This window comes from Phalacrocorax aristotelis, chromosome Z (assembly GCF_949628215.1).
Source record: "Phalacrocorax aristotelis chromosome Z, bGulAri2.1, whole genome shotgun sequence".
NCBI classification, from domain to species: Eukaryota; Metazoa; Chordata; class Aves; order Suliformes; family Phalacrocoracidae; genus Phalacrocorax; species Phalacrocorax aristotelis.
In genome coordinates this window covers 72,598,599-72,614,234 of record NC_134311.1, presented here as the reverse complement: position 1 = coordinate 72,614,234, position 15,636 = coordinate 72,598,599, and the positions used below count along the sequence as shown (strand labels likewise).

Here is a 15,636-nt window from a genome sequence, read left to right as displayed (position 1 = left end):
AAATATTTTTAATATTTTTTTTAATTACAAGTAGTTCTCACTCCAGGTAACGTAACTGACACAAAGTACCTGCACACACACAGCCCCTAGACTTTCACAGAAAGCCCAGGATCAACCACTCTATAAGAAAGGAATCCTACCTCACAGCAAAGTAGGGGATGGGGCACATGGCCAAAATAGCCTAAATGTTGGAGAAGAGTCATTTGGAGTAAATACAATAGAAAGGGATTTCAAAAACCCTTCATATAAAGGATCAAGGAGGTTAAAGCAAAAAACTGGTTCAGAAAGATGTACAAAACTGTTGGAGACCAACAGAAAACTCTGCCAAAAAATAACTTGTATTTAAATCAGAAATCAATGGTATCACACAATTCTGTTGTTAAAAAAAGGAAAAGAAAAGTGGAAATCTGTGTAGAGATCAGCATTTATAAAGAGTTATCATTAGCTCCAGAGACCAGCATAATTCCCATGAAGTCCTGATGGAAGGGGGCCTCCTGCCACAAAGAGTTTTGTTCCAGACGAGTCGTAGCAGTGGGTGTAAACAGCATTTGGGAAGAAATTTATATCAGAAAAATAATTCCTCCAGGTTTCATCATGATTCTGTTAAAGGAAAATTTAGATTGTTATTGTTGCCAAACAAACCCAAAACCTTGTTTCACAAAAGCAGAAGGTAACTTCCAGAGCCTAAAAAGGGATCTCTTCTGTTAATATTTCCTGAAGCTTCACACAGATCAACTTGAAGATACAAGTTCTCTTGAAGCTTTTTGTGAGGACGTTTGGGCCAAACATTGGAGGGGGGAAGGTGAAAGGTAGGGAAGATATTAAGTTTAATTAGTTTTTAAATTTACATCACAATGATCCAAAAGATAATGGAGACGAGTTAGACAAAGCCATTAAATGCTTTACAGTACCATACAGGAATTAAGTTCCTGCCATGGCATTACCTCTGGAAGCCACGGTTTCTAAAACTGCACACAATTAAATTAAATCTCTTTTGAGTACCCTGTTAAAGTAGCATGTTTTTGAAGGAAGACAATGTATTTTATGCTTGAGGTTCTGAAAACTGGAAGTTAGATTACATTTGAAAATACAAAGATATAAAATCTAGATCATTTATGAACCAGTGCATAAGAAGTAGTCAGCATGCCTTACTCTCAAGCAATCAACCATTCAGTACTCTTTCATAAAACTTTTGTAGAAAGCAGCTCTGCGGCACTTCTTGTTTTTCATGATTACAGTTATCGGTTATACAATCACTGTTCTGCTGGGCTGCATTGCATTGCATACAATAGCTCCTGTTACTACAAAAAGAACCAGTTCTCAAGCCCTCCAGCACTCCTGTGTAAAGGGTCGCCTACAGCTACAAGCTACTTACCAGCCAGCCTTTCCCAGTAGTCAACTTCAAAATTTCACTTCCTCCAAATTTCTGCTTCTGTCCATAGCAGGCACGTGGGGGCTTTTCATCCAGGAATCTCTGGGCTCTGATATCATAAAACAACAGGGAACCTTGCCCTGTTCCCACTGTGATGATGTGCTCGTAGAAACTCACCGATCGAATACCTGTCAAAGAGAGAAAGGACATACCATGCAGTAAGGAAAATGGATGCTTTGGCTCTGCAGTGCTGCTGCCTGATGCCTTATATTTTTTTTAAGAGGAGCTACCTGCTAGTATTCTCCACAAAACATAAGTTTCCCCACTACTATGAAGCACTGCAGATAAATCCATTGATGCTACTGAAACAGCAGATCCAGTTACACATGCTACTCCCCTTCCCCTCTGAGGCCATCAGCTACACTGATGGAGCATAGTAAGAAGCTTCATTCTCAGCAGGCCCCAGCTCTGCCAGATAAGCAAAAATCATATGCCACAGAGGATGAAGAGCAGCTTTGTTCTGCCTGTCACAAGCCTCTAAAGGAGCACAGCATGAGGAAGTACATGCCAGAGGAAAGAACGTCACATTGGTTTCTTCCATGAGCTCACACCCTATCTAGCTACCTGCCAAGCTGCGGTAAGTGATCACATGAGCAAAATTACTGCCCCAGCTGCCACCAAGTGCATTTTGCTGATCAACAGGCTATCTGTAAGCAAGTATAACCATAACAATCACTAGCCACTTTGCTGCTTAGATAGCTTCAAAATTACTAAAAGCCTGAGCTATCTCCCATCACATACTCTCAGGCAAGTTACTCTCTGTAGCTGGCATTTTTAGCACTTCACCCAGCAATTAAAACAGTCTTGGAACCCTACAAACTAAGCAACACCATGTTATGCCAGCACGTGTGAAGCTACAGCAAGCATCCAGTCCAAACAAAACATTCTAGCACAACTCAGTTATGCCATTACATTGAGTAAAGGAGTATATTTTGCTTCCACAAAAATCTGAATCCAAAGCCTCAAATAAAGATCCCTTGGAAACAGCCTTGGGGAGATTCTAAATGTAGGAATTTGCAATTTGCAAAATGTCCTGTCATCTCATCTTTATTTATTGTGCAAAACATTTGTTCTGTGTAAGCACTCCACCCAAAACATACCTTGTAACGCAGATTAAACCCTGCCACAGCCTTGCTTTTGCTTCCTGCACACGTGATGCCAGGTTATAAACTCTGGAGCATTTTAAGCCCTCTTTAAAGTACCACTGAATTACAGCCTAAACATGCATTCAAACAGGAGAGGAAAAGAAGGGAGTTATGACAGCTACATCCACATGCCAACTGCTGTCACCATACCAAGCGGGACAGAACATCACAAAACTCTTAACATACCAGAATACACCCAGCAGGACACCTGACAGCAGATATTCAAGAGGTTTGGATGCAGCCAGGGAGTTTCCCCTTCCCCTCTGGCACAGTGCTAACTAGAAACAACATCCTCATCCTTCCGCCTCCGTAACCTATGGTTACATCCACAGCCACCAGCATCTGTTACACACACTTTAAATAGGCAAGGCCACATTGTCATGCTCCAGATGTGAGGTGAATCTTGGCTGAAGGCTTAATAGGGAGGAAACCACTGTGCAAGTCTCACACCTGCTGAATTAGATTTACCAGATTTGTGTAAGAATCTCTACTTGAATTCAGAGAACTACAAATGCATCTGAGCAAGTTGGAGACATCTGCCCCCGCACTCCCCACAAGGGCCCGGCTCTGGCAAATACATGCAGAAAGCTTTAAGCCGTCTGCAATCAGCAAGAGCAGTCACTTGGATACAAGGAGAAAGACACGAGAGGGGAACTCCTCTTATTTTCGCTCCAAAAGTGCTCTTGACAAGCAACCCAGCAGAACTTACTTAAGAGAAACAGGTGATGGAGTATGATGCATAAGCAGATGGCATATACTTTGCAATTCAATTTATTAATAAAAAGCTACAGAATGCAGAACGACTGTGGATCTTTGTCGTGGTTCAGCCTCAGTCGGCAACTAAACACCACGCAGCCGCTCGCTCGCTCCCCCCCACCCCTGTGGGATGGGGAAGAGAATCGGAAGAGCAAAAGAACTTGTAGGTTGAGATAAGCACAGTTTAATAATTACAGTAAATAATAATTATAACAATTATTATCATAATTATACCATAATTAACATAATTATTAACAATAATGTTAATATAATAAAATGGCAAAGGAAGGGAAAGGAAAAAAAAGGAAAAAAAACCACGGAAACACGAATGATACAACCGCTCACCTCCCGCCGACCGACGCTGCCCGTCCCTGAGGCGTGATTGCCCCCTCCCTCCCCCGGCCAGCCCCTCCCAGGTAACATACTGGGCATGACGTTACATGATATGGAATATCCCTTTGGTCAGTTTGAATCCGCTCTCTTAGCTGTGCCCCCTCCCCTCCCGGCTTCTTGTGCACCAGGCAGAGCATGGGAGGCTGGAAATGTCCTTGACTAGTACAAGGGCTACCAGCAACAGCCAAAATCTGTGTGTTATCTCAACCTTTTTTTCCATGCTAAGTTCAAAGCACAGCACTATGCCAGCTAGAGTGAAGAAAATTAACTCTAACCCAGCTAAAACCATGACAATCTTTCTCTAATTAAAAAAATTAACTGAGGAATTTGTGATGTGCCCACTACTAAGAGAATGTTTAGAATAGGCTTTCAAGAACAGCACTTCAAATTGGCTCCTAAGGGGCTGATGTACCTCAGATTAATCACTCCCATCAATCTAAAAGCAAAACCTGTGCCTCGAACTGATCATGGTAAGCTCTCCAACACACCCAGCACTCTGCCACCTGTGGACCTGGACTATTTAGGTCATGTGCTTGTTTCGGTGTTTAGCTGCCGGCTGGGGCTAAACCACAACAGTCAGCAAACTCAGTTTCACTCCTGAGAGCCAGGGAGGCTTTACAAACCTCAGAAGGAAAAGGACAACTCAGTAGCGTATCCTACACAAGGAGTGGACACCAAGTCTGTGCTGCACAAGCTCCGTCCACCACATTAACATTGCTGCCTTCAGGGTATAAAGTCAAGGGCACACAACATCATGCTGCATGCCAGCCGAGCAGAAAGCAGTTGTTCTTGCAGACCACGAAATGGAGTCCAGGGCCTGCATTTCCCTGTAGAGCTGCTAAGAAAAGCAACACTTACAAGGTGCACTAAAAAGCATCAGCTACCTGCTCATGTAGAGCCAACAGGGTTACACTGGGTGAAAACCAGCCCCAGTTCCAGTCTTATTAAGCGACAACCTTTCTCTGCCCTGCTTTTGAATACAACACTAATTATCTGAAGTTAATGTGGACTTATCACGTTCAGCAGGTGCTTTTGGAAGCTGAAAGCACATTCAGGTAACACTTCAAAGCACTTAAAAGTCAACCCAGATTTTAGCCCGCAAATCAATTAATAGCCTACTTTTGAGAGGTGCTGCACCGCTCCAAGTCCCAGTGAGATGAATAGAAAGTTGAAACACTTAGTATCTTGGAAATTAATATTACCTAAGTGCCTCCAACACCATGCCAAAGAAAAAAAGAGCTGCCTACTATGCAGAACAGAAAACAGCATTGAACAAAGGCTTTCTCCAGAGATGAACTGGAGATGACCCAGAGACACTACCTACACATAGATCATCCCCTCAGCAGGGACAGTCACATACTCAAGACAGAAGCTTTCAGCCACCAGCCACCACTAGGGACCACACTCCAGTGTCTTCGTATTTCCCCTCTACGATACTGAGGGGTCACAGTGTCAGGACCTCCACAGAGCCGTCATGGACAGCAGGTCAGTGCAAGGGCTGTTGCTCGTAAGATGTTCACGTGACAACACGAGCTGGTAAAGCACTTTTTCTCATATTACAGAAACTTTTCCTGTATTTGAAAGAAGCAGACCTTGACATTTACCTAGACAGCGCTGTTCAAACTCCAGTAACCACATAAACCAAGCTTTCCTGATACTTGCCTACAATTGTTCTCTTTTGATAACTTGCCCAATGAAGAGATGATGCCTAGAGCCAAGCTAAATAAGGACTGCAACTTATTAGTCTGGGATTAATAGAGTTTAAAATGGGCGTCACAATACACTGCCTTCTCATGCTTTAAAATAAGGGTATAGGGAGAAGCTTATGGCACTGTGCACCCTGCAAGTCCTCGTGCTTGGCCCTGGTGTAAGGTTCAATTTAACATATCGCATCCACATCAGAAAAGGAAAACTGCACTCAAATCTGTTATTTTTTTTTAAGAGAGTGAGTTTTTGCATATTTAAAGCAAATAAATACACACTGAAAATTAAAAGTATCACTCATGGCTTTAAAATTACAAAGCAAGCATTCACTCGCAGAACAGACTCGTAATGATAACGCAGAGCAAACAACATGCTTTTTTCCATTCCCAGAGCAAAATGCAAGAATAGACAGTGTTAACAGCAGTACGAAGACTAGATTTGCTTTGAGATGAAGTAAAACAGAATAAGACAGTAAAAATTATATAGAAGTAAAATGTACACTTTTAAAAGTTCAGGAATATTTGGATGGTGTACAATTTAGTTGATCATAAAAGCACTAATGTTGTCTATTATTATATTTCAGAGTTGCTTTTAGGTTTGGTTTGTTGGTTGCTCGAGGAATAACATCATAAAAGCAAAACCTACATATACTATTAATGATTTAGTCTACCACATGAAAAACCCTTCCTATTTATTGAAAGCTTATCTTACTGCAGTCTTAATAGCTACTTCTGCAAGCAAACCATTTGAAGCACCCTTTGACAAGTTTCTTACCACTGCCTCGTTCTTTGGAACAGACGGATTTGACGTTGTGAGAAGGCTGCCTGGGATCCAGAAAGGAGACATGCGCCTGTGATCCTACTGCATACACCGACCACTCCTGACCATAAGCCAAACACACATTCTCCCTGCAGTATGGCAACTTTGTGGAAAGTAACTGGAAACAGAAGAAATAAAAATCCACCCATTATGAGAAAAGAGCAAGCTAGCTTACAGAATTTTTCTTTTAACATGTTCAAGGAAGTTGCAGTGAAAAAAAATTAAAGCGCAGTTAAAAAATAAGTTCACCAAAAAGTATTAAGCAAAGAACAATTAACATTTCAGCAAATTGTTTTAATCCTTCTAAGTTGCTGTTTATTTCTTCAGGAGGCATACACAAACATCAGCTCTTAGCTGAAAAAGGTTACCTCACTCACTAGCACAGATAATGTCTGGGTTTGATCTGCAATTACACATAAGTGCAACTTCCTTTATGAACACTACTAATCAAGTATCCATCATACTCTACTGAACGGTTCACTTCAGCTCACTCATAACTGGCAGAAAGTTAAGAGCACTTCCCACCCTCCAAAACAAGTCGAGTGGGGAGCTTCTCTCCTCAAGTTCTAGTTTTTAGAACATTTCATTTTACACAAAGCTGTTAAGTATTTTACAAACACTGCTGCTCTGTCTTCAAGCACTTAAAGGAGATGAAGCATAGTGAACAGGCTTAACTGCTAGGTAATTATTGAAATTTACCACCAATGAACAGAAAAGCACCTTTGATAGTGTGTGCTCTGCTTTCCAAAGATGAAAATACCCATCTAGGGACACTGCTCCCAGCTCCTATTAAAACATATTAAAAAAAATAAAAGAGTTAGTTTCTGTATTATAGATATCCTTACAAACTCACACTCTCTACCAGGTAGGCTGCATGCTCCAGATTGAACTCATCCATAACCCTGTACATGCTTAAAGACAAATTTTCATTTTATACTGATCTTGATGAATACAATATAGCACAAAGGAGCCAGCAGAAAGGTGCCAGAAAAATAAGAATTAATAAAACAGTAAATAATAAAAAATAACTTTCAAAAGTAGAGATCTTGTCAGACAATCAAATAGTGAATTATTAGACAGTACAAGCTAGAGTTGGCAGCTCTTTTCAGCAGCTCTCACACTGATTCTGACTCTGAAGCAAACATTTCTTTCCAGGCACTATTCTACTGAAAAAGCTGTTTGAAATCTCCATCACAGAGGAGCAATTAACAGCTATAGTGGAAAATAAAGCCCACAGGAGCACCAAGCACACCCACCTTGTTTCAGAAGTTCTCTGTTTTTTGAAAGCAGAAAGATAAGTAACCATTCAGCCATCAGAACAGAACTGCCTGAATGTTAGATGGTCTTCAGCAAAGGGGAAGGAAAGCAACAAGAGCACTCAAGAGTGTGATTTAAGCTGCAAGAGGTGTTTTGGTGTTTTATCTGCTTCTTGTAAACACTCCCCCCTCCCCCTACTTACGGTGCTAGTCTAAAAAACAAACCCACAGGAAAACTATTCCTTCTGAAAACATGAGGCTTTTTTCTACTGGACTTCTCCATTCCTTTGGGGCAGAAGCCGACACAGCAGATAAAGATGACCATCTCATATGAGAAGGATACAAAAGGTTAGGGAAAAATACTATGTTGCTTCTCCGGTATTTCTGATTGAATTACTTTTTCATTCTCTAATACATATGGGCAGTTTCAGGACTTCTCGGCTGTCTTGCTTATCTTACTGACCTTGTTCTTATTGTTGAAAGCCAATGCTCGGACTTTGCAGTTGTCAGGATTGGTGTTTTCCTTGGGGATGTCCTTCAGAGCCCTGTGTGTTATGTGGGCATAGACAGGAACTTGAGAGAGATTATGCCTAGCATCGCTTTTCGACAACACATCCTCTGTGACTTCCCAAAGACCCATCGAACCATCCCGGGAACCTGAAAAAAACAGTCCATAAATAAATAGTCCATTACACATATACTTAACTCTCCTTTTTGAAGAAGGGATAAACAACAGGGTCTGAAAGGAAGAAAGGATACTATTAATTTAATCTAACTGAACACGATCTTAATGCATATATATGAATTATTATTAACAAAAACATTATTTTACTGAGCTGTAAAGTTCATAACATTGTGAACTTGTTGACTGCTTTGTCTACATGGTTTCCAAGCGGCTAGACCCCTTCATCTGTTTTCAAACTGATTAGGTTTCATCAAAAACCACAATCCTGCACAACAATCACCATTACAGATTCACATGTAGAATAAACTCAGAGGTGACTGAATAGCTATGCGTTCAGCCTGGCTTACCAAGGCTGAGATTGACAGTCTGTTAAACCTATACAGAAACCTCCAAGAAAACTCAGTTGGGTTTGTGCCAATTTGGGTTCATCTGATTTCTGCCAGTGTGCTTATGGACATGTACACACACATTTGTGAACTGAACAGAAACAGTATTTCAGACTACAATTTGTATCATTTGTATTGCATCTATTTTTAACATTTCTTTTTCTTAAACCCTTGCAACCTGTTGTTTAAACAATATAACACAGGAACTGAGGCTGAACAAGCAAGAACTCATATTTTATTTTTCTACTGAATTTGAAGATATTGACTCATATTGATAGAGTTAGACCTGTTGTGACCAAAACTTATTGCTTTGGGGGAGTCAGAAAGGCTTCAAGACAAGAAGTGCCTAACAAAATTTACAATGCAGATGTACAGAACCATAAAGATAAGGACACTGCAGAACTACCCAACTCCTGTCTGGAAACCACCTCATGATCCCTGAGGTTCTGCTCAGAAGGCTACTAGTGCCTGAGGGATACATTCAGTGGTGCATGCTCATCATGGGTAGTGTACTTTGTTGTTCTGTATTGGGTACAAAACTCATCCAGAGTGGCAGATAGATTGTGGTATTAATATTCCACCAGAAGAAGATCCCCTGATTTTATCTTTAGAAAAAGAAAATAGAAGTGAAAAGAAGGAGCAGGAGAAAATAAGGAGGTGCTGTTTAGCATGTAGTATTGGGCAGAGGTGTTTGAAAACAATAAACCCTATAAAGAAGCGAGAGGAGACAGAGGGTCAGCCTGAAGATTTGGGATTACCCACACACAGCAACAAACTTGCCTCTCCCACACCCACCACTTTTGAAGCAGACAATAGTAGTGAGGAGGAGGGAACGATGAATAGTTTTACTCTGGTCACAGCATGAACTTGGAGTAAAACTCAGAAGGCTCCACAACTCCTAGCCCCATTGTGAGAGGTAATACGGGTAGGAGGTCCAGCTAGAGTAAAAGTACCCTTCTCCACTAATGATTTAGATGCCTGGAGAGAGGTAGCTAGGGGATACCGGGATGACCCCTCTCAAGTGGCAAAACGATTTGAATTAATAATAAAAAACCAGGACCCTGTTTGGACAGATGTAGATTTGATTTTGGGGGAAATGACAGAAACAGAAAAACTGCACAAACTCATGTGCAGGCCCAAATTATTGGGGGAACCTTACAAGGGAATGTGGACAATTAAATTCCCCTGACTGACACACATCAGGACGCCAATGACGGGCATGATTATAGATTATTAAAAAGATACCGAGATTGGATAAAAATGGGATTAGAAAATGCAATTCCAACAGCTGTAAATTGGTCAGCCTTTTGTGCTGTCAAACAGGGGCAGAAAGAGACCCCTACTGAATTTTTGGATCAACTGAGAAATGCCATGTGATAATACACTACCCTAGATCCCCCATCCAATGTGGGACAACTTGATTCTCTATTTTTGGGGCAATTATCTACAGATATAAGAAAGAAGCTAAGAAGTTAAAAGGGCCAGAAATAAGAAGCTTAGAGAAATTGCTTGAGGGGGCATGGAGAGTTTTTAGGAATCGGGAGAATGTGGATAGAGAAAAACTGATGGAAGTGATGGTGACAGCTACGGTGGCGGCCTTGGAACAGAAAGGAGTGGTAAACAGAGGAGGATTTAAAGCACGAGGAAAGTGAAGGCCCTTTGGAAATAGAGGAGGACCAGGAAAGAATCAGTGTGCATATTGTTGGGAGTAAGGACATTGGAAAAATGAATGCTCAAAGCTCAAGGAGAACCCACAGATCTTGATAGCTGAAATAGAGGTCGATTGACAGGGACGTGGGGCATCTACCCTAGCAGATCCATTGGTTAAAATAAAGCTAGGGAGACAAGAGAGAGAGGTAGAATTCTTAGTAGATAACAGGTGCTTCTTTCTCTGTTTTGAATCAAGAACTGATACATACAAGTAAAGATTTTGTGAATGTAATAGAAGCTACTGGCCAACTGGAAAGGGCATTCTTTTTGAAGCCGCTCAAATTTAGATTAGGAAAGCGGATTGGAATACACTGATTTATATATTTACCACAATCACCCATGCCATTATTGGGTCAGGATTTATTGGAACAATTGGAAGCAGAAATAGTCTTTAAACAGGGAACCAAGGAACTAAAAGAGAACCAATTAATTGAAATTTTAATTTTAGCCCTAATGTACCCTGAAAAGTCTGCTGTATCAGTGCCTGAAATTGAAGAAATTATCAATCAGGTATATCTGGGAGTATGGGCTGCAGGAACCCCAGGGAGGGCAAAGAATGCCATTCCCAGAGCAGTAGAAGTTAAAGAAGGGGTAAGCTCAGTACGACAAAAACAATAGCCCTTGCAGTTAGAAAACCGGAAGGGAACAGAAGGACTGATTAATAATTTTTTACAGCATGGGCTATCAATAGAATGTGAATCAGAATATAATACCCCTATATTACCGGTAAAAAAGCTGGATGGAACTTATCGAGTAGTACAAGTTTTAAAAGAAGTGAACAAAATCATTAAGGACCTACACCCTGTGGTAGCTAATCCTTATATCTTACTTACTAAATTATGGGATAATCAAGTATTGTTTACAGTATTAGATTTAAAAGACGCATTCTTCTGTTTGCCTTTAGCCAAAGAAAGTAAAAAATTATTTGCATTTGACTGGGAAAGCCCTACCACTGGTAGGAAAGCTCAGCTTACCTGGACAGTGTTACCTCAAGGTTTTAAAAATAGTCCAACAATCTTTGGAGATCCTCCCTCCAGGGAAGGAGTCCTTCTGCAGTATGTGGATGACTTACTAACAGCAACTGAAACAAAACCTGATTGTATACAATGCACTATCAGTTTGTTGAACTTTTTGGGACTAAATTGGTATTGAGTCTCTCAACAGAAGGCTCAGATGGTGCGGCAACAAGTAACCTACCTTGGATATGAAATACATGGAGGAAAACAGGAACTAGGAACAGAATGAAAAGAAGCCATCTGCAGAACCCCCCTCCCTCAGACAGTAGAAGAACTCAGGATCTTTTTGGGAATGACAGGTTGGTGCCGGTTATGGATTTATAATTATGGAATAAGAGTAAAACCTTTGATGAACTTTTGAAGAACAACCCCACTTGACTGGTCTGGTCCAAAGAAGCTCAAAATGCATTCAAGACACTTAAAAAGGAACTAATGAAGGCCCCAGCCCTGGGCCTGCCTGATGTGACTAAACCTTTCTGGCTGTTTTCCCATGAAAGACAAGGTGTAGCTCTGGGAGTCCTAGCTCAACGGCTGGGACCCTACAGAAAAGCAGTGGCCTATTTTTCTAAAAAGCTTGACAAAGTAAGCAAAGGGTGGCCAGGGTGCCTGCGAGCTGTGGCGGCTGTGGTCTTGAATATTCAGGAGGGTCGGAAATTCACCTTAGGTCAAAAGATCACACTACTGGTTTCACACACAGTATTAGCTGTGTTGGAACAGACAGGGAATCACTGGCTTTCACAATCCCTTTTTCTACAATACCAGGCCATTTTAATTGAATCTGATGATGTTACTATTGAAGTAACCAACGTAATGAATCCAGCTTCTTTCCTCAGTGGAGTGACACACAGGAGGAGGTGAATTCCCCTGTGCGTCCAGCGCTGCAATAAAGAATACCTGCTTAATAGTTGTTCAGACTATTGAGTCCTGATTTTGGCTTTTCATGGCATCAATATTTTAGATTAATAAGAGTAACAGTACTGGATGAAGAAAGCTGAATGTCTTTGGTTCGTAGATCAACACAGGCTTAATCAAAGGCCCTACTCCCATCCCTTCTGGTGTGTGGGCAATTCACTTCCACCTAAGTCAGCTCTGACAGATTTTTCATGTACCTCAATTTATTCTCTACACAATGTGAAAAACACCCCTCCTTCACTCACAGGGAATGCATAAGAAGTATTTCATGTCTTGAAATGCCAGAATGTGTGTGTATGGGACCTCTGCATGGTGTAAATGGTATGGAGTAAGGGGTGAAGAATGTGCTGGTTTTGGCTAAGAAGGGGTTAATTCTCTTCACTGTAGCACCTGTAGCAGTCAGGGACCTTTCCAGCTTCCCATGCTCTGCCACGTGGGCAAGAGGCCAGGAGGGGCCACGACCAGGGCAGCTGACCCCGACTGGCCAAGGGGATGTTCATTCCATACCACGTGACGCCATAACCAGTATATTAATGGGGGCAGTTGGGGACTGGTGGCATTGGGTCTGTAAGTGGCTGCGTCACATGTGGTTTGTTTGGTGGCTCATTCCCCTTCCCCCCCAACCTAGGTTTCACGCCTCTCATTGTCTTCCTTTCCATTGCATTTTTATTGTTATTGTTTTATTTTAATTATTAGACTGTTCTTATCTCCATGAGCTTTACCCTTCTGATTCTCTCCCCCCTCCCACCAGTGGGGGAGTGAGTGAGCAGCTGTGTGGGGCTGAGCTGCTGGCTAAACCACAGCAGAATATTTTGGCCCCCACCGCAGGGCTCGATGGTTTGAGATAATAACAGCTGCTGATCACAGCACCATGTTCTCGCTTTTGCAGTTCGTGTGAAAGATTGGTGTTGGTTTGTTTAGTCTGCTGTGTTCTGCTGTGACTAGTAAGGTTTTACCTAAGAGATTTGTTACGCAAACATGGGTTTTCAGCTTTATCTGGTATTTGGGGTTTTTGCTGAAACCGTTACTGTACTTTGGATACCATCTTGTCGAGGCGATTAGCAATTACACCTCCTCCTCTGAGAGACTTTATACGGAGGAAATACTGAATGGTATCTTTGCTACTTTATGATGTCTCTGCCTCTATTACAAATACGTTTTTGTATCTTGAACATCCTTGGGTAGTTAAGATATACTTATTATTAGGTTTTGGGCATGTTGTTTTGGTTTTGAATAAGCAACTTAAGAATATCACCCAGAAATCTGCCCCGGGGCTTGACAGTTACGAGTGGCAGGGCATGTGGGATAGCATGGGCAAATACCTAGGGCAGTGGGCACCCCCAGTGTTTTGGAGCTTCACCCCTGAACAAGTGCAGAATCCTAAAAAACTAGTAGAATATTTGGAGAAAGTATGTTGTTATGCTGGGAACTCCAGAGAGACACAGATAACTGCAACGTGCTGGGGTCTGGCCCATGCATACCGAGCCCTGCTCAACAGTATTCAGTGCCCCCAGGGGGAAGAGAAGGTCTCTGGATTGAAATGCAAAGTGACAGGCACTGCAGCCACTCAAACCCCCAGGACGAGTACTGGAGTCGACTCAGAGAATCAACCCACGCCAGTATCAGTCGCCCCCATACACAAGAAGAAATCTTGGGAGCAGAAGACAACTCATTTAGAACAGGAGGATAAAGAAGCAGGGCCATCACGAGAAGAGGAGGAAGAAACCATAAATGAAATGGAAACCACCCAATCCTGTCCTTGAGTGAGTCGCGAGATATGCAAAAAGATTTCGGCTGTTGTCTAGGGGAGCAAATTGCCACCTGGCTGCTCCGATGCTGGGATAATGGGGCCAGTAGCCTGGAATTAGAGGGAAAAGGAGCCACAATTGGGATCCCTTTCTGGGGAAGGGGGCACTGACAAACCAACTGGAAAAGGAACACAAGCCCTCAGCCTCTGGAGGCGACTCCTGTCTGGAGTAAAGGAAAGGTATCCCTTCAAAGATAATGATCACCCAGGAAAATGGACAACTATGGAGAAAGGCATCCAGTGTCTAAGGGAATTAGCTGTGCTTGAGGTGATTTATGGTGACCTGGACAATCAACGGTCATCCAAAGATACAGATGAAGCCAGGTGCACACGACCCGTATGGCAGAAGTTTGTACAGAGCGCAGCATCTTCGCATGCAAACTAATTGGCAGGAATGTCCTGGAGAGAGGGCAAGGCACCAACAGTGGGGGAGATGATTGATAAAACTCGGGGATTATGAAGCAAATATCTCTTCCTCACTCGTCTCTACTGTGGAGAAACTATCCCGAGAGGCCCAGCAATTCAAAGATAGGTCCTACTCCCCACCAGTATGGACCAGTATCTCAGCCATTAGGAGTAAGCATCCCTTTGCTCAAGAGAAAGGATACACACCATGGGCCACCCTATGGTTCTACCTGTGTGACCACGGAGAGGACATGATGAGGTGGGATGGCAAGCCTACCTCAACCCTAGAGGCATGGGTACGTGAGCTGCAAGGGAAAACAATCACTGTGGGGGGTTTCTCTAGAAAAGCTGCTGCTCCAGTTTCCAGTGAGCAAGTCCCCAGGCAGAGGAGCAGAAGCACTGAGTTCCTCTCTGATCTTAATAGACACACTTGTGATTCGTAGTTACAGGAAGTCAGTGATGAACACTATGATCAGGACTCCAGGGGCCCTGCCTCCAGCCAGGTGGAGGAAAGGGAAAACCAGGTTTACTGGACTGTGTGGATCCGATGGCCTGGCACGTCAGACCCACAGGAGTGCAAGGCTTTAGTGGACACTGGTGCACAATGCACCCTAATGCCATCAAACTATATAGGGGCAGAACCCATCAGCATTGCTGGAGTGACAGGAGGATCCCAAGAGCTAACTGTATTGGAGACTGAAGTGAGCCTAACTGGGAATGAGTGGCAGAAGCACCCCATTGTGACTGGCCCAGAGGCTCTGTGCATCCTTGGCATAGACTGCCTCAGGAGAGGGTATTTCAAGGACCCAAAAGGGTACAGGTGGGCTTTTGGTGTAGCTGCCTTGGAGACGAAGGACACTAAACAGCTGTCTACCTTGCCCGGTCTCTCAAAGGACCCTTCTGTTGTGGGGTTGCTGAGGGTCAAAGAACAACAGGCGCCAATCGCCACCACAACAGTGCACCGGCGGCAATATCGCACCAACAGAGACTCCCTGATTCCCATCCATGAACTCATTCACCAACTGAGGAGCCAAGGAGTCATCAGTAAGACCCACTCACCCTTTAACAGTCCCATATGGCCAGTGCAGAAATCTAATGGAGAGTGGAGACTAACAGTAGACTATTGTGGCCTGAATGAAGTCGCTCCACCGTTGAGTGCTGCTGTGCCAGATGTGCTAGAACTTCAATACGAACTGGAGTCAAAGGCAGC

The 15,636-nt window shown here is 42.8% G+C and overlaps 1 protein-coding gene across 2 annotated transcripts in view; it reads right to left on the bottom strand.

Moving 5' to 3' along the window:
• Window positions 1-320: 320 nt before the first annotated feature.
• The window catches only part of DCAF12 (DDB1 and CUL4 associated factor 12), a 29,719-nt gene continuing 14,403 nt past the window's right edge, over window positions 321-15,636 (bottom strand). For both annotated transcript variants that reach the window (XM_075079788.1, XM_075079787.1), the window contains exons 5-9: window positions 7,969-8,162; window positions 6,970-7,035; window positions 6,205-6,367; window positions 1,376-1,560; window positions 321-600 (exon numbers count right to left, since the gene is read on the bottom strand). In XM_075079788.1, coding sequence (XP_074935889.1) covers window positions 442-600; window positions 1,376-1,560; window positions 6,205-6,367; window positions 6,970-7,035; window positions 7,969-8,162 — 767 coding nt within the window. In that variant the 3' untranslated portion in view covers window positions 321-441. The remainder of the gene's footprint in view (window positions 601-1,375; window positions 1,561-6,204; window positions 6,368-6,969; window positions 7,036-7,968; window positions 8,163-15,636) is intronic.